The 26,531-nt window shown below is 43.4% G+C and overlaps 1 protein-coding gene across 3 annotated transcripts in view; it reads right to left on the bottom strand.

The window, feature by feature from the left end:
* The window catches only part of AFAP1 (actin filament associated protein 1), a 168,142-nt gene that overhangs the window by 40,914 nt on the left and 100,697 nt on the right, over positions 1 to 26,531 (bottom strand). For all 3 annotated transcript variants that reach the window (XM_073342598.2, XM_073342601.2, XM_073342599.2), the window contains 3 exons: positions 21,853 to 22,064; positions 18,419 to 18,598; positions 570 to 662 (listed from right to left, as the gene is read on the bottom strand). In XM_073342598.2, the coding sequence (XP_073198699.1) occupies positions 570 to 662; positions 18,419 to 18,598; positions 21,853 to 22,064 (485 nt within the window). The remainder of the gene's footprint in view (positions 1 to 569; positions 663 to 18,418; positions 18,599 to 21,852; positions 22,065 to 26,531) is intronic.

The following is a 26,531-nucleotide window of genomic DNA, read 5'->3' on the forward strand; positions in this document are numbered from 1 at the left end:
GCCCATCATATCCCCACCAACCATTCCTCCCCAGGCTCCGCATCCCTGCTTGTTTCCCTTTGTCTCCACAGGTCCATCTCTACACCAGAGCTCACCCACCATGTCCCGTGCTACTGAGCATGCCTGCTTGTAAGCATCTAAAACAAAAAGCTGCTGATGGATATGAGTTGCTGAAGTTGGCCAATTTTGCGTTGCCTGAATATGAGGAATAATTGTGTGTGTATTTCATTTAAAAAATGGCCTCTTCCAGAGATGTTATCAGAATGTGAGAGAGAAATTTGGAGTCTTTGGGAACTGTGCAACTTATGTAGAGGAACCCAAAGAAATGTGAGGAAGAAGGGGAAAAATTTCCACAAACGTGGCATCTTAAAATGTTTCCTCTACAAAAGTTACCAAGTATTTTACTGAAAAAGCTACACAGTTACTGTGCCAAATGTAGAGATTGAATTCAATCATTAATTGGAGTCCTGCTTTAAGGGTAAATGCAACCTGAACTTTAGAGTCACTGTTGACATCTCCATAATATAACACCATCATCTATCTTTGCATTAGTAATACTTTAACTTTACCTTTTCCAGTTCTGTCTTGTGTATCGGAGAACTAGATGATGGTCCATCTGAATCTATTGCTCCAGTGCAGTTGCTGCAAACGTCTTTTATCACCTTAAAAAGAAGTACAAAATGGTTTCATTGACACACAAGTCAAAGAACAGAAAAATTATATTTTGCTGAGCAGAGGACTTTATTCGAGATGAAGCACTAAGAATATTTGCTATCCTGAAGGTTAAAACAGCAGTGTGGAAATTATTCTCTTTATCCACAGGCAATATGTTAGGCAGGCTGCCACTGCTTGAGCTTCTCCACACTGCCTCACTAAATTGCTTCATGAATGACCTGGAGGAGCCATAATGTCTAGAGGTGAAAGGTTTCAATTTCTAGACTAGCTAATCTCCAAGCCTCTCCTGAGTAAAGAAGCTGCCAGCACTTGCAGTAGTTTTGCAACATGAACTCAGCTGACACCACCAAATTCATTTCGTTATGACTAAAAAATGGGATTAGATCCAAGATCCTGCAAGCCAGGGGACAGCACTGCTGCCTAGTATGCTACCCAGCTGCTTTTTTTCTAATGAAGAAATAATGATGTGCTGACCAAATTGCAGATCTGTATCAGATACTCTTGAGTGTGTGGTTTAAATGGATTTTTCATATTCATTATGTGATGTTCAGTGGTCACAGTAACATTGGCACTGAAGCATAGTTCATACTACTTGCAAATATCTCTTAGGAAATGTGAGTTATTTTATGCGCCCCTCCCCTGCAAAGAAAGAAAGAAAGAAAGAAAAATCCACAGAAGGAGATGGATTTTGATAGAATTTATGGGAGCTCAAAAACTGCATCTGTAAAATAAGGCCTCAAAAATATAAAGGCAGAAGGCTTTTACTTTTCCTGTTTTCTCTGTGCACACAGTTTGGTTTTGATTCTTAGATAGGGTTGCCACCTACCAATCTTCATACTGGAGTACCTGGTGTTGAGGGGAATATTTGAGTTCTTGATTGCAAATGCCTTAGAGAGTGTAGATATCGCCAGAAAAGTGACTATGTAAAAGTGGGACCTTCTTAATTAACAGCTCTCCTCCCTGGGTGTAGTCAGAGCAGCATCTGCTGACCTGAATGACATATATATGCTTTTACTCCCCTTTGCCCTTGCTAATACAGCAGAGTCCACCCAGCTAAGAGAGAAATGCATTTTATTGTGCTTGAGGCATCATTAACAGAAATGTGAACTAAGTTCCAAATGTAGGGCCAAATTCTGCCCTCATTTATTCTTCTGACATCACATGATTTATCTAGCGAGAGAACTTGGCTCACAGAACCTTCACTCCCAGTGACGGTACACAAGCCAGAATACAAGCTTAACATTCAGATCCCAGGCTGTTTGCATGGCTGAAATAAAAATATCTTTTTAATTGAAAACTGAACAAATTTGATATGGAAACCATTAAGACATAACAAAGATGGCATCAAATAATGTCCTTTTCTAGTTACTAGAGCTGAACCTCACTTTAAGGGCATACTAAGCAAACCAAGTGTCTATCTAAAGTACTTATATGGCCCTGTTATTGCAGTATCTGAGCAGATGGGGAATTGAGGCACAGAGAGTCTAAGTGTCTTGCCCCAGGTCACATAGGAAGTTGCTAGCAGAGCAAGGAATTGAACCTAGGTCTCTTGCTTCCAGGCTAGCAGCCTGAACACTGGACCATCCCTCCTCTCAGGCCTATTGACACTCTACTCCCTTCCTCCCTGGCACCCCAAACACACCCACACTCTTTTGGGGACCACAATGCATGCAATTTTGCATCTTGAGGTCTGGCCCCAGCGCTCGCTCTCTCTTGTCAGTAGCAGGGTATGAATACCACTTAACAACTTTGGCATCAAGACCAGATATAGATACAACTTATGGTCAGATTTAATTCCTGTGCTTCAGTTTAGTGGAAGTATGTGAGTGTTTTATTTGTAAAGAAACTTGACCATTCAGTTTCTGGGAACATTCATTCCTGTCTCCTGTATGACCTTGATACAACGGCTCATGTTTTCAGCATCTGGTCACACCACACAGTTAGTTAATTTTGGCAAAGGCAGATAGTAATGGAAGTTACAGACAGAACAGAGGGAAATGATTTGGCAGCAACCACAGAATAGTATGTGCAAGTCATGCACTCGAGTAAATACTGTTCTTGAAATACCTCACACACTTAAGGGAAAGCTTTCCCAAAGTGCTTAGTTGGGTTTTAATAGAATTTTGAATAAAAATGATGCACAAATAATGTTGATCATAGGAAGCTCATGGCAAACTCTGAAGCACATGCATATTCAAAAATTCAGTTTGTGAACATTTTTGGATTCAAGGGATCCATCTTCAGCTGGTGAAGATTGGCTCATCAATTTCCAGGTGGAACATTACTGTGTTTTATTCACAGTTTCAAACTTGTACTTCCATGGTGTTCTGGATGAGTGCTTTGATGCCCCTTTTATAATTATGTTGCCATAATAATTGCTGTTTTCACATGCTCATAGTTTTTACTCACAACTTTTGAAGCTGAAACATCAGTGTGGCCAACTCTCATGATTTCATCACGAGTCTTAGAATATATGTTGATTTTCTTAAAGCCCCAGGACCTGGAGTCATACGAATACACAAGAGCCTCAGCTTTCATTTAAAACAATGAAGTTTGCATTCCTCATGGTCACTGAGAAAAGCATGAAAATGTGATCTGAACGTATCGTAATAGCTCAAAAAGGCACATAAAAAGAACCCTAAATTTATTTTTAATATAATCTCATTACTTGGGGATTTGAGTCATGATTTTTGAATGCTAATACTATCTCTTGCAGTGTCTACTCAAAAAAGAGGCTTTCATGGAAAGACTGAACAAAATTCCTTCAATATTTTAGATTTCAGTGTGAGGGGTGGGTGGGAGAGAGTTTTCCTCCCTCTCTCGGTCTCTCACACACACAGACAGGAGTAGCGTTCATATATGCCACCAGCCGACACTGATCCATTGAAGAAAGTCAATCCAAGTTTGTATGAAATGAAGCATTATTTTAAAGTTTAGGACTACATAAAATCAGCACACTGCAAGCTTTTCATTTTTTTGATCACTTCAAAGCTAAACCACTTAAAATAAACTTGACAAATTTCAGCCCCCAAAAGTTAAAAATATTTCTGGTCTTAGCATGTGAAAATGGCTTTTTGGAATGAAAAGGTTGAAAACGTGTAGGCTGGACATTTTTGTGCAGCCTGAACTATATATTCATATTTTTTTTCAGTCACAATAGTGCCTGGAGGCCCCAACTGGATCAGGAGTCTGTCGTGTGAACTATTGTACCAACATAGGTCTGATCCTACAAACACACACATTGTGTCTTATTGACTTCAGTGGCACACAAGGTAAGCGTGGATCAAGGCCACATAAAGACAGAGTACCTGCCCCAAGGAGCTTGCTGTCTAGGTGTGAAATCCTGGTCCCACTGAAATCAATAGGAGTTTTGCCATTGACTTCAATGGCGAGGATTACATTCCTGGTGTTTGCAGGTGCTGGGCCTACATGCTCCAACTACATAAGCATTTGAGTTAATTATAGGGTGCTCACCTGTACTGAACTCATCAATTTCCACAATTACTATTTACTATTTTAAATGAACACTATCAAGGCTGGACGGCCCAGTATAGGACCTACCTTCCTTTCTTTTACATGCTTGTAAAACCCAAATGCTCTAGTCACCTGAATTTATCCACCATCTTCCATGAGACAGGCTGCAGATAAGATACCAGCTATGTCGTAAGCCAGAGAACTGGTTGCCTGCTATGTAGAACCCTCCAGAAAAAGAAAAACTTCTCTGCATTCCATAGAGTGGCAGAGATGCGCTAAGTGAGAAGAACTTGAGTAAATGAATTCCTTGCCTCCTGGCCACTGCCTCCTAACTCTGAAGATAGTAATACTGTCTCTTTAAAAGTGGTGGCTGGGGAGGGTTCTAGATAGGAGTGCTAGAATGAAACAGAGGGAGAAGAAATAGCTTTAAGGCCAAGCCCCTGTTTTTCTTATTCTCATATAGCTCTTTGCTCTGTGTTAGAAGAAGGCGGTTATTTACCATTATCAAATGTGACAATGGCATCCTGAGTCTGTCCGTCTTTCTTTTCAGCCTGTGTGAGTTACGGCCCTAGTACAGTACCAACCAAGTGCTGGATGTTTTACAGGCAGATATGAGAAATCCCCTGAAGACCTCTCCGTCTAGCAATTCACATAAGTAGCCCCAGCAGGCTAAGAGGGAGAGAAGAAATAACTTTCCCACGCCACTCTCCAAGCACTAAAGACGAGCTCCTGCTCCCCATTGCAACGACACACCTCTTATAAAAGCACCCCTAGACTTAAATGAAAAGGACCATCTCCCCTGCCCATTGCCATTGGTTGGGAGGAGCGGAGAGTGGCAGGGGACTTCAAACGAGCTAGCAACTATTAAGATGGTCTTTAGTCCACACATATCCCCTTTAAAATTCGCTCCCATCTGACATTCAAACAGGCCAACTCCCATACACACTGGCCTGTGTTATTAACATCAAACCTACTGCCATATATGGCAATTGGATCAGAGTCTTGTGAAAGGAGCGTTGGGCAGCTACGTAATGTTGCTTTAGGCTCTGGCATTGCAGTACTGCTACAGATGTGGAGGTACCCCCTCGGAACGGAAAGCTGCCTCCATCGCCCTCTGGATGCGGATATTATTTGAGGCCAAAAAGCTCCCCTTGTAATCACAGATATGATTTTCTACAAACAGATGTTTAATACCCGTTTTATGAAAAAAAATGCAAAGAAAGGAGCTCAACCCATGAGCTAACAACCCATGAGCTAACATGATTACATGTGAAAGAATGGGAAATTATTAGGGAAGGAATATTATCTAGTGGTTAAAGCAGGTAACTGAGTATCAGATCTCCTGGGTTCTCTTCCCACACCTACTGCAGACTGTATTTGTGACTTTTAGGAAAGTGTAATTCTGCCCTAGAAAGTGACTATACAAGTACGACATGTGTGGTTCCATATTAATTGTTTTTCTGATTTTCATATCACATGTACTCATTTTACACATAAAGATTCTTTTTCTTACTGCCAGCCCCCCGAGCCCACTCTGTACTGTGATAGTAAAGCTGTATCCTTTCATATCAACAACAATAGCAGAGATTCTACAAGCCAGACTAAACTTTCAGGTACACCTCTGTCACTCATGTAGTCTTCGGGTTATGCCCTCAACAACACTTACATAAGCCCACTGGTCTTTCATGGGTTTGCACTAGTGAAACTGAAAACAATCTGAAGACTATGGGGTTGTACAGTTAGATGAGGCTAGATAGAGCCCATTCTGACAGACATGGATGGAGTGTGCAAATACGTTTGTAAAAAGCTTCTTTTCATATGCAAACTGAGCAAATGTGACATAGAAGTCTGTCAGGCACAACAAATAGAGAACCACACAATACCACTTTTACAAAGCCACTTTTAAGACACAACCACAATTTAATCTTTTTTGTGTCTCGGTTTGCCCACCTGCAAAATGCGGGGAAACAACCCCTCACAGGGCTATTATAGGGCGTAATACATTAATGTTTGTGAAGTGCTTTAAGAGCCTTTGTTGAAAGGTGTTGTCAAAATAATATTATTCCTATATCGCATACAATTACAAAATTAGTCCTATACAAGCTTAAATTGATGAGCAAACTGCTATGGATTTAGTTTACTCTCTACTGAAACGCAGGCCACTTCTGGAGGGAGACAGAAGCTATTTAAGTGCACTTAACATGACACAATAATTTAAGTCAGGCAGTTTCAAAAGACTAAGGGAAATTTAAACAGTAGACAACATGCAATTACCAGAGATGGAAAATGGCAAGGACGCTTGTGCTAACAGTCTTACGAAAAGGACTGTAGCATCTTTAAATGACCACATCTGGGCACAGTCTCAGTCTTGAATATCAGGAAAAAACACTTCATAGTGTCCTCTACTCCAGTGTTGATGGACAGATTTAGTACTGACTCAGAGGGCAGAGGGTCACCTATTGAATCACCAAAAAAGGCCTGGTTACCTACCTTTCCGTAACTGTCCATTCCCTTCTAAGCGTGTGCACGCCCACGTGGACAGTTGTCGGAGACTTTTGCCTTAGTGGTATCCCTATGGTCAGCTGTGGCAAGGAGTGCCGTGCTCATATGTCAGTATATCAGGCGCCACCGGCCCTATGCCCTCTCGGTTCCTTCTTGCCGGCAACTCCAACAGAGGGCTGGGAGGGCGGGTAATGGAATAGACATGAGCAACACATCTCGAAGAACAACAGTTATGAAAAGGTAGGTACCCGTTTTTTTTCTTCTTCGAGTGCTTGCTCATGTTGATTCCATTCTAGGTGACTCACAAGCAGTATCTATGGAGGTGGGCTTAGAGTTCACTGCTTGGCGGCTTGCAGTACTGCACTACCGAAGCCAGCATCATCCCGGGCCTGCTGGGTCAGCGCAGAGTGTAACGTGAAGGTATGGACCGACGACCAGGTGGCCGCCCTACAGATGTCCTGAATAGGCACTTGGGCCGAAAAGGCTGTCGAAGAGGCCTGAGCCCTGGTAGAGTGGACGGTGATGATCATCAGGGGCGGCACCTTCGCTTGATTGTAACAAAAACGAATGCAGGCAGTGATCCAGGAAGAAATTATCTGAGTGGAAACAGGGTGACCTTTCATTCTGTCGGCCACAGCGACAAATAATTGCGTTGACTTACGGAACAGCTTGGTACTGTCAATATAAAAGGCCAGCGCTCATCTAACGTTGAGGACATGCAGCCTGCACTCCTCTTCTGTCTTGTGTGGCTTCGGGAAGAATACCAATAAGTAAATATCTTGGCTTGAATGAAACTGAGAGACTACCTTGTGAAGGAAGGCTGGGTGCAGTCTTAGCTAGACTTTGTCCTTGTAGAAAACCGTGGAAGGTTAAAAGACCTCCTGAATGAGGAGTTGCTCATGAGAAGGGTCCTTGAAGAGGGACGGGGAAGGAGGATGGAAGGGTTGGTCGGCTACAAAGTGCAGGGTATAGCCTGACGAGACTAATGCGAGCACTCAGCAGTTCAAGGTGATATGGGACCAGGCTGACTGGAAGGGGCGGAGGCGGTTGAGGACGATGGGGACCGGATTCCGGTGCAGTGACTGGGGTATCGTCCTCGGGTGCACCCTCAAAATGACTGCTTTTGGCTGCGTTGGTCCCTGGAAGGACCAGGCTGGGTAGATGGGCGAGATGACGACTGGTGGCGTCGCTTAAACCCGCTGTTTTTGTCCTCCTTTTCCTAGGGTCCAGATCGAGGGGCACCCCAAGATCTTGACAACGGCGGAGGCAGTGGTGGACAGAATGGCTTTCTAGCCTGCTGAGGAGTATGCAGGCCCAAGCAGCAAAGGGTAGCCTGGGAGTCTTTAAGGCCATGGAGCCTTGCATCAGTCAGCTCTAAGAGAAGCCCCATTCCCTCGAAAGGGAGGTTCTGGAGGGTGGATTGCATCTCCTGGGACAACCCGGAGGTCTATAACCAGGAGCTATGCCTCATGGATATTGCAGAGGTGACCACCCTTGACGTCATATATGTAGCATCCCAGGCCATCTGGAGGGCACCCCTAGCTGCCGCTTTGTCACTCTGGTGGAAGAGGGCCAACTCCTGTGCTCGATCATGTGGGAGGCTCTCCCTGAACTTGCTGACTGAGTCCCAAAGGTTGAAATTGTATCTGCCAAGTAGGACCTGATGCCTAAATTGGAGACTCGCTGTTGAATAAATCTTTCTGCCAAATAAATCCAGCCTCTTGGCATCTTTATTTTTGGAAGTGCTACCCACCTGGCCCTGCCTAGCCCTTTTGTTGATGGCAGACAAGACCAGGGACCCCGCGGAAGGGTGCATGTATAAATATTCAACCTCCTTTGTGGGGACATAATACTTCTTTTCCACCTTCTTGGATGTGGGCAGAATGGAAGATAGGGTCTGCCACACTGACATGGTGATCTTCAGGACCCCTGGGTGAAAGGGCAATGCCACCCAGTCTGGGGCAGAGGAGGGGATGACACTGAAGAAGTCATAGGGCTCCTCAGCTAGTTCCTCGACCTCCACGTTCAGGTTGGTGGACACCCTTTTAAGTAAGGGCTCGGTGCTCTCTGAAGTCATCGGGGTTGGGGGCTGCTGGTTTGCGAGGGCCCCGCCACCGCCTCGTCCGGGGACGACTGCACCGCTGGAAGGAGGGGAGCCTCCCTGTGCTGTGTCAGGGACTGTTCTTAAGCCACTGGGGCCTCCTGTGAAACTTCAGCTTTGGATTCGGCTCCTTGCTCTGACACTGGTGCCGGCTGCGCCAGGGCTCTATTGTCCGAAGCCGCCTGGGGGGAGCAGTGGGAATACAGTACCGGCATAAGAAATACCCCCACAGGTTCCACTATTGCCACTGGACGGGCCATTACCCTTGATCCCATGCCGGTGCCGCAGGCACCTTGCAGCCTCCCAGATAGGGGATGATTCGTCCTTTACAAGGGAAAGACTGAACTGTCCCTCTGAGCCAGACCACTGCCCTTCTGGTGACCAGGGCGGGGCTGTGGAAACATGAGTCTGTCGACTGACTCTCTCTGGTGGTACAGGGAAGGCGAGGGCCAGTGCCTGCCTGAAGAATGGTACCGAGTCCCGGTGATCAGTGCCATGACCAGGAACGATCTCGTGCTGGAGGGGAGTGACACCTGGGAGATCTGCAAGGCGATGGTGACCTGCACCTCGGCGATCTCTGGTGGGAGGACCGTCGGTACTGGGAGTATGGGGATCAGCACTGCGACTCCAGAGTTCCATGTCTCGTAGGTGGGGAAAGCGGTGTCAGCGGTGTCTGAGATCTGGGCCTCCTGACCGGAGACCAAGGTTGCGGTACCGGGATCCTTGGCCGTGGTGAAGGGGAATGACACCTGTTCCACTGCCTTTAGGGGCGGTCCCATAGCTGGTTTCGTCATCTGAACCGGTATTGTGGCGGGATCTGCAGTGCGACCAGGTGTCTGTGGTGCCAGTCAGCCTAACTGTTCCTTGGCCGCTGGGCCTGCTTCAAGTGCAGATGTCCCTGCAATGGACCGGGACCCCCTACCACTCCCCAGAGCCAGAGTGGGTCCCTGGCTGGGCTGTGGGTCCAACCACAGCAGTACCCCAGAGGGCCTCCACTGCGGGCATGAGGCCTAACACAGGTCCTTTGCCCGAAGTCCTCTTGTGCAATGCCTGTGGCCCAGTCAATTTAGACCACTTCTTCGGTACCGGAGAGGGGGAACGGTGCCTGGCAGATCCTAGTGCCAGCGGTACACTGTGTGCCGATGCCAAAGTACCGACATGGAGTCTGAGCGTGAGAGCTCCGATGTTGGGCGCAGAGCAGCCTCCATGAGGAGGGCCCTCAATCACATGTCCAGGTCTTTTTGAGTTTGAGGACAAAAGTTTTTGCAGAGCCAGCACTTTTCGTTTCTATGGGGCTCCACAGGGCGCCACAGCCGACCCTACGGATACCGCTAAGGCAGAAGTCTCCGACAATTGTGCATGTGGGCGTGCGCACACCTACAATGGAATCGACATGAGCAAGCACTCAAAGAAGAACTCTACTTCCAGAAGCATCTAGGTATACCATCAACATTTTCCATTAGTAACCCAGCCCAACCCTGCTTAGCTTATGAAAGCTGATGGGATCACAGCAAAGGGTGGTATACTTGGAAACATTAAACTAAAGAAACTTCACCCAAACAATGCATAAAATTATAAAAAAATGAATATGTTTTGATTAAATGGATTTTTTAGATTGTCTTTCATACAGTACTTGACGACCGAACACTAGAAAGCACGCTCTAGCAAGCAATACTGCAACGGCTAGAGGATGGCCTTCACGACTACTCCGTCTCCGTAATGGTCATGATTTTGGACCTTAAGGCCAAAGATATCTTTGGCATAAAATTGGTTTTTTGTTCAAAGACCAGTTTTCATATGAAGGGGTTGCTTGCAACACAGACCCCATTTATCTGCATGAATGAAGTCACTAAAGGAAATATATTGCTGTAATACCATTTTATAAGTAGTATTTTATTTTCTTAATCCACTACCTCTTTGGGGCATGATAAACAAGTGTAATTTCTCACAGCCAATTGGATATATTGGAACAAATATTCAGAACATAGATCCGTAGCTGTACACATGCATGCGCATTCTCAAACATCCACTGAAAAAGCTCACTTTTGGGGCACAAAGAGTAACTGTGCACATCTTTTCATGGGCATGGTTATAGGCGCAATTCAGTGTTACTGATGTAATCTCTATAGCAGCCTGGAATCTGTACTGGTTATGCTTGGTGCTCTGAAATTCTGACAGACCGGTGACATCAGCTATTCTTCCAACCAAGCATTCTTTAGCTGGTAAGCCTGAAACTGCCTATGTGGTTTGCTGTCTAGACTTTAGATTTCTCAGCTATTTTCTGGTGTCATCTCTATAGAATTCTTCAAAATCGTCTACATATGTACTAGAGTTTAATTTCTCTACCATCATATAATCATACTTGAACTGACGTTTTAAAATCAGTTGCTTAAGTAAAGTAATGTATATTGTCAAAATTACACCTTGGCCTGTTCAGTCTAAAGGAAAAAGTACTAGCTTGAGACTTAAATTTGGATCCTTGCATGAGAACAACTTGTGCTTGGCTTGCAAGCTGGCCCCACGGGTACATATTTTTGAAGAAGATGGCATCCCCGTTTGATAGGTGGAAATGGAAGTGTTCTGATAGGAGGAAAATAAAGATCCAATCAGCCCTCTTGTCTAAAACAGTACAATAGTCTCAGACGTTTGGGGAACTACGTGTGCTGGATATAGTCATGGCTATATTTCCAAGGTGGGTGAAGCAATTCCTGCATGAGGATATAGAACTTAAATCTTGCCCATGCAGTGTCTATTGTGCAGAACCATCAGCTGCTCTGCTGCACTTGCAAAGTGTGAGGCTGCTAACACTAAAACAATACCAACCTCAGATATCCCATAGCATTAACATGTGTAGATCTTCCCCGTTTCAGAGATCGCAACCCCATGCAGTATCTTTAAGTAGTGTTGCATTAATTTATGAATCGTTCATGAAGGATTGAGTTCTACTTTATACATCTCATACAGGAACTACAAACAGTATGGGGTCATTTGTAAACAACACCAGAGAAACACCATCCCATGGGGTGGCTTGAAAATACTGTTTCAGGCTGGGTCTTCCAGAGACCTAGAAACAAAAAGTGTGGGACATATAAAGGATCAGTGTAAACAAACTAGGGGTAGAGTTGCTAGGTGTCTGGTTTTCGACTGCGGGAAAACTAGTCGAAAGGGGACCCTGTCGGCTCCAGTCAGCACTGCTGACCAGGCTGTTAAAAGTCCGATTGGCAGAGCAGCAGGGTTGGCAGGCTCCCTGCCTGGTTCTGAGGGGCTCTGGGGAAGTGGCTGCCATGTACATCCAGCTCAGGGGCGGCCATGGGGGCTCCGCACGCTGCCGCCACCCCAAGTGCCGGCTCTGCAGTTCCCACTGGCTGGAAACCACAGCCAATGGGAGCTCCAGGGGTGGGGCCTGCACGCAGTGCCTCCTGGCTGCCCCTCTGCCTAGGAGCCGGAGAGACATGCCGCTGCTTTCTGGGAGCCACTTGAGGTAAGTGCCACCTGGAGCCTGCACCCCTCACCCCTTCCCAAACCCCTGCCCCAGTCCTGAGCCCCCTCCTGCACCCAAACTCCTTCCTGGAGCTCACACACCTCATCCACTCCTGCATGCCAACCTCCTGCCCCAGCCCTAAGCCTCCTCCTGTACCCCAAACCTCTCATCCCTGGCCCCACCCCCAGAGCCCATACCCCTCCCACACTCCAACCCCCTGCTTCAGCCCAGAGCCCCCTCCCAGACTCCAAACCCCTTGGCCCCTCCCCACAGCCTGGACTCCCCTCCAGCACCCCAAACCTCTCATCCCCGGCCCCAGCCCAGAGCCCTCACCCCCTCCCACACCCCAACCCCCTACTCTAGCCTGGTGAAAATGAGCAAGTGAGCAAGGGTGGGGGAGAGCGAGTGACGGAGGGAAGGGGGGGAAGCAGTGAGTGGCGGGCGGGGCCTCAGAGAAGGGGCGGGGCCTCGGGGAAGAAGCGGGGCAAGAGTGTTCAGTCATCTGTGATTACAAAGTAGGCAAACTGGGGGCCCACATTTTGACTGGGCAAATGGACAGGATATTCTGTCCAAGGAGAGGTCCCAGACTTGCTGAAGGGTTGAACCTATTTGGGCCCAAAGGAGTGATGTGTCATTTTTGGTATGTTTATCAGTAAGTGTGTGGGAACTTTTGTTGTTTTTATATGTCTTCTCTGTAATGCTTTGTCCTTAAAATAAATGTACTCTGCTGAGAAAGAGCTGTGTGGTCACCTGTAACTGCTCAATATACTGGTCATAGCCCTTGGAAAGTAAGCAATGCAGAGGTGCTGGCCGTTAGGCAGACTGGCTTGTGGGGGATGTCACAGTGTATGGTTGGGGGCTGTGCAGCCTTAAAACCCCTGGTCAGGAGGGAGAGGGATATCAGTGGCTGCCCAAGAGAGGTGATGGCTCGGAGCTTGAAACCTTAGGTGGATGCCCCTGAGGGACCACAAAGGGAGAATACAGGTGCAGGTACCCTGAAACTGTGGCACTTCCCTGTCTGACAATCAAATCTAGAAATCACAAGCTGGGGACAGAGATCATGGGAGGGAGTGCCTCCCAGCTGACTGAAAGACAGAGGGAAATTGAGGGCCCCATCATCTGCCCGCTGAAGTCAATGATCTATTTCACTGGAAAAAGAAACCGGGACAGTCTGGAAAAAGCTGTGTTTGGTCAAGAACGCCAAGAGTTCCGACAGCCAGGAAGAATCTTCAGCACTAAAAATGCTTCCCCATCTATTTGTAGGAGAGGACACGCCCCGCAAAGCCACTCCTGCCAACACAACACGGTGAACTCATTCCCAGGATTGTCCTTTCCTGCACACATCCACACACATTGCAGGAGCTCACAGGGAGTTATGGTAAACAGGAAAACGAAACAAGTAAACAGTAAAAAGAAAATTCGCGGCAAAATAGTGCAAGTTGAAATCTGATGTATCTGATTTTCCATTGAAAAGTAGTGTTTCTAAGCGGCTGCAAGCACAGCATAACCTGCTTTCGGATTGTTCTGGAGCAGGCAATTTGTATTGTGTAGTATGGCGTATGTGATAGCAAAGTTGTAATCCTGGAAGTTGAGAGGACAGTAGCCTTGCCATGTACTTGAAATAGCTTTATTAATGGAAAGCTTTGTAGTGTGATGGAACTGAACAAACTACTGTCAATCTGTCTCCAAATGTTCTGCAGATTGCCTACTCTTTCACTCTCAGCACAGATACAATTTTGCAAAGCTTTTTTTTTTAAGTAGTAGGAATGTGCCTCGTATGTGGAAATAACTATCTCTGCCTGTGTCTGTGAAGACTGTTTTGTGTATAAATAAATACATTAAACATATTTTATGAAAGAAAGCCTGATAAGCGCCAATGCATTCAGCATTGCAAAATCCAAGTTTAGAACAAGACAGGAAACAGCAGTGCATTTAGTATGATCTAATTACAATGAAATTCCTTTGAAAAAGAATGCGACAGACTAATGCCATTTCATTCCAATCAGTTGCCATATGCGTATGCAGGACAGATTCCAATCAGTGTTCATGAAATGTTAAATGAATTAACAGGGTACTTATTCAGTGCTACTTTTTAAAAATAATAATTAGATACTGGTGTTATAAATAGCCTATAAGAGCTCACTGTTACTTTCTATGAAAATCCAAATTTCAAATCCAGAGATCAGAGGCTGCTCTAGACACAGGCAAGCTAGGCAGTTGCTGAGGATGGCAGATTTCAGGACTTCCCTTGGTTCCTTTCTCCCTTGGTTCCTTCCAGGAATGGGTGGCAGGTGATGAGGCTGGCGGGGCTGCCAGTTGGGGCTCCCAGTTGGGGCTCCCAGGAGCATGAAACGGACACCAGCCGGGCCGCTGAGAAAGTGCTCTCATCCCTAGCCGCTCCCCACCCCTAATGCAGGTACAATTGTGGCTGCAGATGCAGCTCAGAGATACTCCTGGCAGCACTACAAGTGCTGTCAGGGCTTCAGCCCAAAGCAGTGACCTGCTTGGCTCCATGTCAGCACCCAGCCCACACCTGCTGCCCAGCGCCCAACCTCTGGAGACCCTGGTGCCTGGGCAGCTCTCAGGACTTGCCCTGACTGCTAACCTGGACTCACACTGCAATGGCCCTGTACTACAAGCCTGACAGTGAACAGCTCATCTGGAATGGTATGAGTGGCATGGGGCTTGCTGGGGACCAGGCAGGGGTGCAGGCTTGGGAGTGAGGAGTACAGTGGGGCCTGGGTTGAGCTGTGTGGCTCCAGGAAAAGAACTGCAGTGTGGGTCAGGGAGGGATGGAGGAGGCTGGGGAAGGGTTACAGGAGGCCGATGGGGAGTGGGCCCAGGAGGTGGAGGACATCAGGGAAGACTTGTGGGAGCAGGTCCATGACTCCGGGGGCCGGGGGAGGGCGGCGTAGATCCCTGCCATAAACTTTGAAGCAATTAGAAGGAAGGTTGTCTTATTTTGCGTAGGGCGGCCTCTGCCTGAGATATTAAAAAGCAGAACAAAGGCTAATCTGGTGGTATATAGAATTACAGATTAATTTTCCATTCAGCAAGTCACCATGCAGTCATGCCTCTGAAACTGCTCTTCACTTCTCTTTTCATAGGAAGCCTACATGCCATCAGGAAATTCTTACGTGTTTAATCAAACCGTGTTTAGAAACATACAATTTATTCTTAAGAAAATAAGTACCATATATGGTTACATCAGAGCAAAGCATAGAGAACGTTGGGTGGATTCTTATGTATTCAGACTTGTAGCTGCTCTTAAAATGCTGGATTAAAAGTTTTGTTTAAAAAGCCACTATAGCTGAAGTGATACTTTCCCACACTACTTCACTGACCTTCACATCTGAGAATAGTGAAGTCCAACATAAATACTAGTAATCTGGTTAGGATCTGAAACTACAGTACTTGCATTGGGAACTTCCACATTTCTAGACACTGAACAGAACAGAGTGAAAAATGGCAAAATCCTGATTCTCAGAAGTCTGCATTCCCAGGACAAACTGCAACACATGACATGCTGCTAGAACAGGCTTGAAAACTGGACTCAATCTTCTAGACAGAGTGAAACGTACCTACACTTCTGCCTGCACAAAAAACATGCTCCCTGCAATTGACAGTACTCCTACAGCTGTGCCTGTGTTTACTGCGTAATGTACTTAGAGTAACATATTGCCAATTATCTTTTTCTTTAATACATTTTAAAGTGTTACGTCTTACTGTGTCTCTCCATTTGTTATATATTCTTTCCCCTTCTGCTTTCATCCCTCTTTCTCCTATCATTGCTCAGGATTAATCTTTTTCCTGAAATGTCATCTCCTCCCCTTACGGCTCTTCCTCATTCTTTTGCTACATCATGCTCTCTAATTCCTCCGCCACTTTCTTCCTCTCCCCCCTCCTCCCTCTTCACACAGACATCTGCACCCATCTACAGAGCTGACAGGTGTTCTGTATCTCATGGGACACAGTCGCCTGGCAACACTGTCACACCTACCCATAGCTCTGCAGGCAAGAGCTGCAGTTGTGCCTTCTGATCTCTATGTCACCTGCTGAGCAGGCAGCCAGTTGCTTCACTCTCACTGTTCCCCCTGCTGGATCCCAGCTGGAGGAAGGAGTGTTGGCACCAGCAACACAAGGTGAGAGGCCCAGCAGGCATCAGGCTCTCTTATTTTGCCCCTACAACTGTCCGCATCCAGCTCCACCTGGCTTCTCACAAGCAAACACCTCCACACCCGTCAGAAGACACGCCCTAATTCCCCAGCCAACATCAATTCCCCCACTGCAGCTTCCCTCAGCGACCAGCCAGTCCCAGCAGCCCCAGGCGACCATCAATCAAAAACCCCTCTAGGCACCCCGTACTGCTTTCAGCTCCGCCGCTCACCCAGCTGCCCTTAAGATAGCCACCAGCTGCCCCCAGTCATCCCCACTTTCTACTGTCAAGATTTTGGCCAATTCCTGAGCCTACCCCTACCACTGTTTAGGCGGAACATGTTTATCATAAGCTGAAGTTTATGGATATATGCAAACTAGCTCATGAACTAACTTGCATAAAATGCCACATGGAGCTGTGCAAAGCATAGCAGCTATGCATCTTCGTACCCACCCATAGTCACAGCCACTCTCTATCACACTTGCTATCTGGTCACCCTATTCCCTTGCTATATCAGAACGAAGCAAGCAGTACCTGCGTCTTTCTGCTCAATAGACCCACTGCCTACTCCAGGTTTCAATTTGCCCCAGTCAAAAGGGATTTTTCAAGCCCTGCTCTAGGTTTGGTAGAAAACATTTTCTTCTATGTGCACAAAGAATTTCTTCCATAAACCAGGGTGTTAAGAAGATAAGTGAACAATGTGTACTAATCTCTGCAACTCCCATCCACAACATACATGCCACCCAATGATTCTGCATATGAACTCAGTACAACTACTCACACACATAGTTACTCAGGCACATAAACTCTCACAGGATCAAGGGCCCAAGAATGTAAATATGAGTGGATCCAGAAATTTACTGGTATGAACTTTGAGTGGCTGCTTCACTCATGAATGGCAAAACCATACATTCTTGTAAGTTATGCAGGTCAAGCCAAAGGAATACCAATAAAACCTTTAAAACCTACGTCATCATCTATTTTGCATTAGACAAAATTTACAGAAACCACTCCCCCCATTTTTTGTGTGTGCTCTAGAAAGTTAACACACACTTTACTGGTATTTTTTTCCTCTCTTTCTGCCTTGGTTACAAATTATTTTTTTTGAAACACCAACAGTAATGCTAGGCCCTGTGGAGCCAGCTGCCTTTGAAACAAGAGTTCCCACTGCACAGGCTTAAGCGGGAGCAAAAATGATGCAAAGCATGGTATTCATTTGAAAGAAAATGAGGGTTGGCTTTTTATTGGCATAAAACCACCATTTCTGGCCTTGATTCATCACAAGATAGCAGTGTAGTGCTGTTTCAGGAGTAAATATTATACTATCATTTTGGGGAGAAATTCTACATTTGAAGAGAAGAAAACATTTTCATAACAGATTTGTTAGTTTTTTAAACAGGGAGAAGGAGGTAGCTGTGTGAAAGCAAATCACTAGTTACTTGTTAATTAATTCTAAAAAACCCCCAACAACCCAAAAACCTAAAACCTACTGTCTTTTGCTTGTATTTTTTTTTAATCAATACCAAAACTAATTTCAGTATTTTGAAGTTACAGGGCAAAACGTCCTTCTCCCGTCTCAATATTTAGCATCATGTGGCATTTTAATAAATACTGATTTGTTTCAGAGACTTTAGTGGCACAAAGCAGATCTTATGATTTGCTCTCCACGGATTCAAAATCCGGTTTCTCATAAAATTGTACTCTTGAAAGGGGCTGCCTGATATTTCATGTGAACAGCAGAATTCAGTAAACACAGCCATTTCTATTAGGGAAGAAGCGTCATCATACAAGGCAAAAAGTGAAAGGATTTTGTCAGTGGCAGGTGAAAGAGCTCAAAGGCTGGATATATGGGGCCATTCTTCTGAACAAGGAAAAAAAACACCCAACTACCTAAAACATTAATTTAAAAAACAAACAGTCATATTTTCATATCTCACCTTGTAATATCAATTGATATTGAGTAACCAACACAGTGTTTTATTGTCAGAAATGTTTTTAGATATGTAACTGGTCAGAAACCGTCCAGTACCTTCAACCACTGTTCTGCCTGCTCTTTGCTCTGTACTGCTAGAACCAGGGCATCTGTTCCTTGGTGAGTGATTTTCAGCTCGTGCTTCTTCTTTTTACTGTCTTTGGGAATGTATGTGATACTGCAGTCATTCAACAGCAATTCCATCTGAGGTTGCTGATCCTTGGAACTTTTATAACACTAAATAAAAAGCAGGTTATTAGGTTAAAACTTAATTTCACGCACTTCTGGTGAAAGCCCTTACTATATAGCAGTACTTCACTGCTTTAGCTTTTCTCACTCATCCCCTTACCATCTGCCAAAGTTATTCAATGCTAACTTGGCATCCTTCTCTATCATCCCCTTCCCTAAAGTGAAATGGTTGCCAGATTGATATTACTGGAGACTGTTTAATCACAGAATAGGTACAGCACGGGGAATGCCGTTGCAGGCCTTTTTTAATATACCTACTGTTTTTTTTACCTACCAATAAGCCTCAACCCTGAACTGGATAAGAGAGTCAGGGCATAGTTCAGTGTCCATGCTGGTTTACTCTTTGCTTCCTCTGCTAAGACTGATATGAATTTTTCTCCCCCTCGACTGTGAGAAACATTAGTGAACCCCCTTCAGATGCTGGGTCATTGATGAACCTGGCCCAGATTTGAAGCTGTGACCTAAAGGTGAAAGGCTTCACACAGCATGACTCATTTGATGAGTCATCTAGTGCCCATTCTGAACTTCCATCCTTCAGTTCTTTCAATCTTTCAGTGTAGTTCAGTTTTATTAGGCTGTCATACATAGAATAACAGATTTAAAACAAAAACAAGTCAAGATCATAACATTGTGTGCCTGTATTTCCATGTCCAGTTACCGTAACTACATGTGCAAATTGGTCTTTTTACCCCATCTACATTTTCATGTGCATGTACAATAGCTATTTGGATATTAAAAAAGACCAATCTGCATATGCAATATGGATAACCCAACGAAAAAGGTAGCCTAACAAATGCACATGCATTTTTATACATGGAACTGAGACCCCTTATTTTAAAATGTTGCCTTACCCACTTCACATGTTAAGATTCAGGAACATATAGCAATTGTTAACAGGATATTACAAACACTACAATCAAGGCTGAGAAGGGAATAATTTAAAACCAATCACAGTTTTCTAATTGTTTTCCTTTCCTTTCAGGCTAAAATTTCTTTGGCCTGGTCTCAGCTGAGTGGTAAATAGTTTTTTGAGGAAATTTGTTTTATAAAAAAACATACTTAAGTTCTATGAGCATGAAAAGCCACCACCACCTTTTATCAGTTTAAGAAGCATTTCTGCGGCATATCTTGATATATATTTCTAGATTTTATTTTTCAGAGTATATATAAGAAGTTTACTAAAAACACACATTTACATAACAAATAGTGCCAGATGAGGATGTATAGAAAGCAATTATTGGCCAAATTATTTATGCTGAATGTCTGGTTCTGATCTAAAATATCACATTTTGGTTTCAGTTGAATGCTGCATTTATAATATAGGGAATAACTAATCCCTAAACACATATATATTTGTATTACTTTCTGCAAAAATCATAGGATAAGTCTTCTAGGTCTTTCTTCCAATAGTAAACTAATCTTGTTTAAATCTCCTGTTATGACTTTTATAACAATTTCTTAGACCACACAAGTGGTTAAAGGAACATGTGGTTAAAGGAAAAAGAGTACCACCAGGATTTTAAATAAATAAATAAACTTAATTGTAGAAGAAATATAATGTGCCTTTTTAATTTCTCTTTCTTTCTCTATTTTGATTTTAAGCTTCTATCCTTCATTCCAAAAGTCTGATTCTGATCTTGCATATGTTGGCATAGATCTGGACTAACAACAGTGAATCCAACGGATTTACACCAATATACGAGTGAACAAAATCAGTCAAACTTTTTTTGACAATTAAAATATATACAATGCAAAAATAATATCCTTAAAGCATAAATTGAACTGCCCATTTAATAACAATTTCCCACCATATTTACAGCAACCTCTTATCTGACCATCTATGGCCCAAAATCTGTCCGTTCCCCCTTCAGCCAAAGTAGATGAACTTTGCAGCATACTCAGAACATTGACAAATCTGGGCCATGGACGACCAATGACGGAAAATGAATTGCTAAATTGAGGACCCTGCCTTTCTAGAATATCCCTTTCCAGGTGCAACCAAGTTGGGATGCAGCCATCATAAACGCATCTGCTAATTGCAACTTTGTGGGCACCACACAGGAAGAGAGAAACAGACCTCACGTGATTTAGGGTGCAGTTTAAAACCCTTGTATGTTTTTCTAATAATATAGAAATGAAAACCTCTCATAAGCAGAGCCGTCCCTAGAGTACGGTGAATCGGGATGACCGCCCTGGGCCCCACGCTTTGGGAGGCCCCACGCTTGGTGAGGAGGCGGGCGGGAAGGTGAGGTGGGAGGGGGGGCGAAGAGAAGCCCCCCTACCAACCTCCCCCTCTCTTCAGTGCCTCCTGCCTGCCGATGGGCCCCACCAATTGGCACCTCCCCCTCCTTCCCACTGCCTACTGCCAATCAGCTGTTTCGTCTGGAGGCGCTGCGGGGGAGGGGAACTGGGTGGGGAAGAAGTGTGGTGGGAAGAAGCGAGGCAGGGCCTTCGGGGAAGGGGAGGAGTGGGGGCAGGGCCTACCGGAGCCAGGGGGAGCACCCCTCAGCTGATAGAAACGCAGCACCTATGTCCCAGGCACCGCGCTCTCCTAGGGTCAGCCCTGCTCATAAGATAATCCTTTCTTCACTAAACAGAAACAAGTCTTGCAGCAGGGAGTTTACTAAGTCATGGACCTGCAACTGCTGACCAGTATATGAAAGAAACATAATAGAGTTCTAGAGAATGAACACAAAGACATTTTAATCACTTCCATCTTTCCTTTCTATGATGCAGCTGTGAATTATGTGAATATTGCATCTGTAATTACAGCAGAACAGATGGTGAAGGTTTAGTTTTAAGTATATACATTACAATAACATATGCTGCCAAGTGATTGCTCAATCTACCAAGGGACTTGTTTCTCTCTAAGGGTCTGATCCAACAGCTCTTATATACGGAAAACTCTCACAGAATCTAGTGGGATTTTTGCCTCCATAAGGGTTGGGTTTGCAAGGTTTCAGGGATGAAATATATTAGGCAGAAATAGGCTTCCGGCTATGTTCTCTGCATCAGAGAATTTTCTAGGGTATAAGTTTCACTGTGACAGGTTCCATGTTCTAAGTGAATTTTAAAAAAGCCATCAATTGATCAATATGGGGCCCTTGGTCATGCTCTCTGACAGCAATATTAAACTTGATCACTATTTACAAAATATTTACCATAAGCCATTTTCCTTTAAAAATAATCACATCTTTAAATTACAAACAAAATCTAGCCAAACGAAATAAAATAATAATTACCAGTAGTTTGTTTTCTTTGATAACACACAGTAGTTTGGTCCATTGTCCAAATCGCTTCTTTCTCAAGAGGAAGGCACAAATTTTGGCATCCTTTACGAGGTCCATAGAAGCCTCCTCAGAAGGCCACTGATGTCTCATTTTTTTCCCTTTTCCATCCTCCTCCTCTTCATCATAAGATTCATAAGAGCTGCTCATAGCATCTGAGTCATAATCTTTAAGAAAAGTATAAAAGTACCCAGTTAAAACTATCAACCATGAAACACACCTATAAAACTGAACAACTGTAACGGATCTATTTTAAGTACTACCTTTTATTCTAAAGACAAACCAAAAACAATATATTTTTCAATCCTCCGTAATATGAATACATTAAGTTTATTGAGTATGAGATGCTATAAAAATGAGAACTGCATCATCATTAGATTTAACTATAGAACCATAATTATACCCCTGGAATTTTAACTAAAACTATAACTTGGGAATTAATACTTAGCACTTAGATACTGCTTATGTTGAAAATGCTACTTGCAATTTCATTTTCCCCCCTTTTGCAGCTTTTCTAGAGGAAGCGATTATAATCTTTCCCTATTCCTTAATGCAATACTAAACTCTTCCTGACAATGTCTGCATGGAAAGAAAGAAACGTAAATATTAAGGACCTAGCATGTAGAGAAATAAACATAGAGTATGACACAGCTCACAAGGAATCAAGTATTTCTGTATGTTTAAATATTTACACCATATACAGTAGAAAAATACAGGTCTGTACAAAATGTCATACAATTATAACAGCAACAAGTTACAAACCATGAGACAATTAATGCTAATGTAGACAGTGCCATTGATTGCATCAGTGCCTCTGCTGATGTTGAAAGCATTCTGAAGAAACTCTCCCCTTATGTTCCTTAGCCTAATCCAAAGCTCATTGACATCAATGGCAAGACTCTGATTTAAGTGGGCTTCTTATCACTCCCTTTGTTATCAAGAGCCAGGAGTTAGCTCTCTACTACTTGAAAACTTTGTTATCTTTATCAAAGAACTCTGTACCCCCTTACTAAATGAGGACCTTTCTGCCAGCTGGTATGCCTAGAAGCTCCAGAAGATACAATCCTTCCTAAGCTGTGGAATGACAGGGCTCAGCAATAAGCCAATGCAAGGCAGCGGCTAAAAGCTACAAATGAATCTAAAGTTAAGAAACACGACAAGGTTTTTATTGTTTAAAAAAATAATAAATGGAATAAAAGGGAAGGGTGGAAAAGGTTAGGGATTGTCTATTATTTAATTTAAACTGGCAAACTGGGAAATGGTTTTATATTAAAGACTGTTCATTTTCTCATAATCATGTAAAAATAATATGTGAGATCTCCATCTCTTCTAATTACCTCCCTGAAAACCAGGACAAAAGAGCCTAAACAAAAACGCCTTTCTGGTGGGGTTATCCAGGAAGCTCTATGAAAGTTTACACTACTAAATTAGAAAATGCCTAGGAGGCCACTGATCAAACTCAGACATCCAAAAGAACACCCACATGTTACCTGCAGAGACAGAAGAGTTAAACTGGTGAAATTACTAAACATGAAAATGCAGAATTCAGTAGTTAAACCAGCATTTTCAGGGAGGCCTGACTATCTCCTTGCCCTAGAGTGATATCCAGAATCCTGGTCCATCCCTCTGGCAACAACAATCCTCCTTGAAAGGCAGCTCCTGACTCACACTACATTCTTCCTGTATTCAGGACCAGCAATTCTTTCAGGGGCCATGAGTTGCCTCCTTCCCCTCTTCCAATCTAACAGTGATCTAGGGCACAATTAGGCCACCCATGTCCTGCTCTGCTCACAGCTTCTAGCAGTGGGGCTGGGGCGATGGGGGTGAGGTGGTGGTGTCCTACTCCCTGTCTAAAGCCATATTTTCTTTTTTAATTTTAAAGTTTGTTGTGACTCTACTCTATTCTCTGCCACCAGACTCCCTCTGAATGCATCCGATGAAGTGAGCTGTAGCTCACGAAAGCTTAAGCGCAAATAAATTGGTTAGTCTCTAAGCTGCCACAAGTACTCCTGTTCTTTTTTCTGAATCTGAAAACTCCCAAAGAGGTGGCCAGCAGTGGTGGAGAGCAGAAAAGACGAAAAACCACTTTTCCATCTGCATTTTTAGTGTACCTGACACTGAGGAGGCAAAAGGCAATATTGTATCTGTCTTTGCTGTATTTTAATAAACCATTTCCATTTTATGGGATGTTTTAACTTTCTCATATTCCACAAAAGAATGTTCCACCTACCAAATACCATTGTTATCAGTCATCTCCATACTATATTATGAAGGATTGGTTTCTTTTTACCTCAAGCCCCAAGCAAATATCTTGTTTCCATCACTGCTTTTCAGCACAGTAATTTGATTAACCACTGCACTTTTTTTCACAACACCTACATACTTTCATCAAGGTTATTAATATCCCAGTTATGGAGGTGCTAGTGGGGACTCAAAATTTAAAGGTTCAGTTTTGTATTTCAAGTATGCATACACACAGACACACACCACCACATGCCACTCTGCATCCAACAATTTACAAAGTCTTGATTTGGAATGTATATACACATTATTAAAAAAATATATATAATTACAGACCAAGTCATATTTTATAAGACATCTTATTTTGGCACATTGTTTTGACCCAGAGTTCTCCCTTTGGGCTGTGTCATTTATCCCTGCATAAAATACTTATTCACCTGGCTCCCTTCTACCCCAATTTCTGTTGCCATCATGGTACAAACAAGGGCAATTATCAATACTGAGTAACCATATAATCTTGGCACTGTAAACCCTCGCCCTTCCTCACAACACCTCCTCTGTGCTTCCTTATTCACTTTCTCCACATCATTCAGGCTTTTATAGATCTCTGCCATAAGCCTGCAGATTTAAGCTTTCCTTTTAAAAAAAGTTTCTAGTCCTTGCTGTTGCAAAGATAACCTTCCAAGTGTGATCTGAATGAGAAAGATGCAGATCCACTGAAGTAATTCAGAAACCTGATGGCAACAAAAGGGAAACTGACAAGCAAGTTGTCAGTTCAACTGTTTACCAAGACAAGGAGCTACAGCAGAGGTGTACAATGGTGATCTTCATGGCAAAGATTTTTTTAAAAAGTTAGGGGAAGGGGGAGTAGTGAGACCTTACCCCACCCCCTCGGCAGCAGAGAGGATACTGTGGGAGGACAGGGTAGTCGAGAACGCCAACCCAACACTCAGAATACATTAAGGTTGATGCAAAGAGAGATTGCTCCTTTTTCCCCAGCAACACAGGGTGGAGGGAAGGGGTTCAAGACTATCCACACTCACTAGCCAGAGATTAATGTCTCTATAACCTACAGTGACTTGACCTTCCACTAGACCTCAAAATTTCATACCAGCAGAACACACACAATGATCAAGATTATTTTAAAAAGGTGTTTAAAGTTAGACTCCTAAATCCTCATTTAGGTTCCTAAACTAAGTGGTCTGACTTTCAAAAGTGCAGAGCATCCAGTAGCTCCCACTGACTTTTGAGTCCAAGCTCAATTGTAATATGTACTGTATAGGAAGAATTCAATTTTTTTTAAAATATAATTTCAACAGATAATATCAATGTTTATTTTAAAGCAATTTTTCCAATTTTTCTCAATTTTAATGTGGGAAATTATGGGGGGTTCAGACAACAGGGAAGTCAGACACCAATTTAATTACAGTAGACCCTGGGAGTTAAAAAATTAATGCTTTATAACTGTCAAAACACAAATTATCAACATCACATGTCAAAATATACAAATTAAGTATCCTTAAATCAAACTTTACTAAGTTCTCAAGTAGCATTTTTCTTACTTGCCTCACTGTAAATTTTGATTGTTATCAATGGAAATATCTGGGGGGGAGTTGTGTATGAATGTGAAATCAACGTTCACCGACATTGACCATTAAAAATCTAATCCTTCCAAGCCTAGTTACATATATATACTTTTTGGCAGAGCCTGATGGTTATTCTAGTATCTGTTGTATGAATTACATGCTTTTCTGTGTATAAAAATACAAATTGTTAAGGAAAATAATATACTCTAACACATTTTCACATTATTCCGAATAAGGTATTCAAAGGATTAACCTGAAGCTAATTTAAAGTAGGTCACTCTGGATCAGTATTTTTCAATAAATGGAGATGGAAAAAGAAAGTCATCATCAGCTGAGGCACACTTCAACTTGTTCTTATCTGCAAATAAATATTTATTTACAGACCACAGATAGGGAAATCACCATCATTTTGTTTTCATGAACTATACTCCTGTGGATTTTTCACCTTTTTATAGGAACATAGAAGATGTGAGCCTATTTACTGTTAATTATATTAGAAAAAATATTCTTATTACAGTAGAACCTCAGGAGTTACGAACACCAGAGTTACGAAATGACCGGTCAACCACAGACCTCATTTGGAACCGGAAGTGAGCAATCAGGCAGCAGCAGAGAAAAAAAGAAGAAAAAAACAAATACAGTACAGTACAGTACTGTGCTAAACATAAACTACTAAAAAAAATGGAAATGTTTAAAAAAAGATTTGACAAGGTAGGGAAACTGTTTCTGTGCTTGTTTCATTTAAATTAAAATGGTTAAAAGCACCATTTTTCTTCTGCATAGTAGCTTCAAAGCTGTATTAAGTCA

Source organism: Lepidochelys kempii, chromosome 4 (genome assembly GCF_965140285.1).
Source record: "Lepidochelys kempii isolate rLepKem1 chromosome 4, rLepKem1.hap1, whole genome shotgun sequence".
NCBI lineage: Eukaryota > Metazoa > Chordata > Testudines > Cheloniidae > Lepidochelys > Lepidochelys kempii.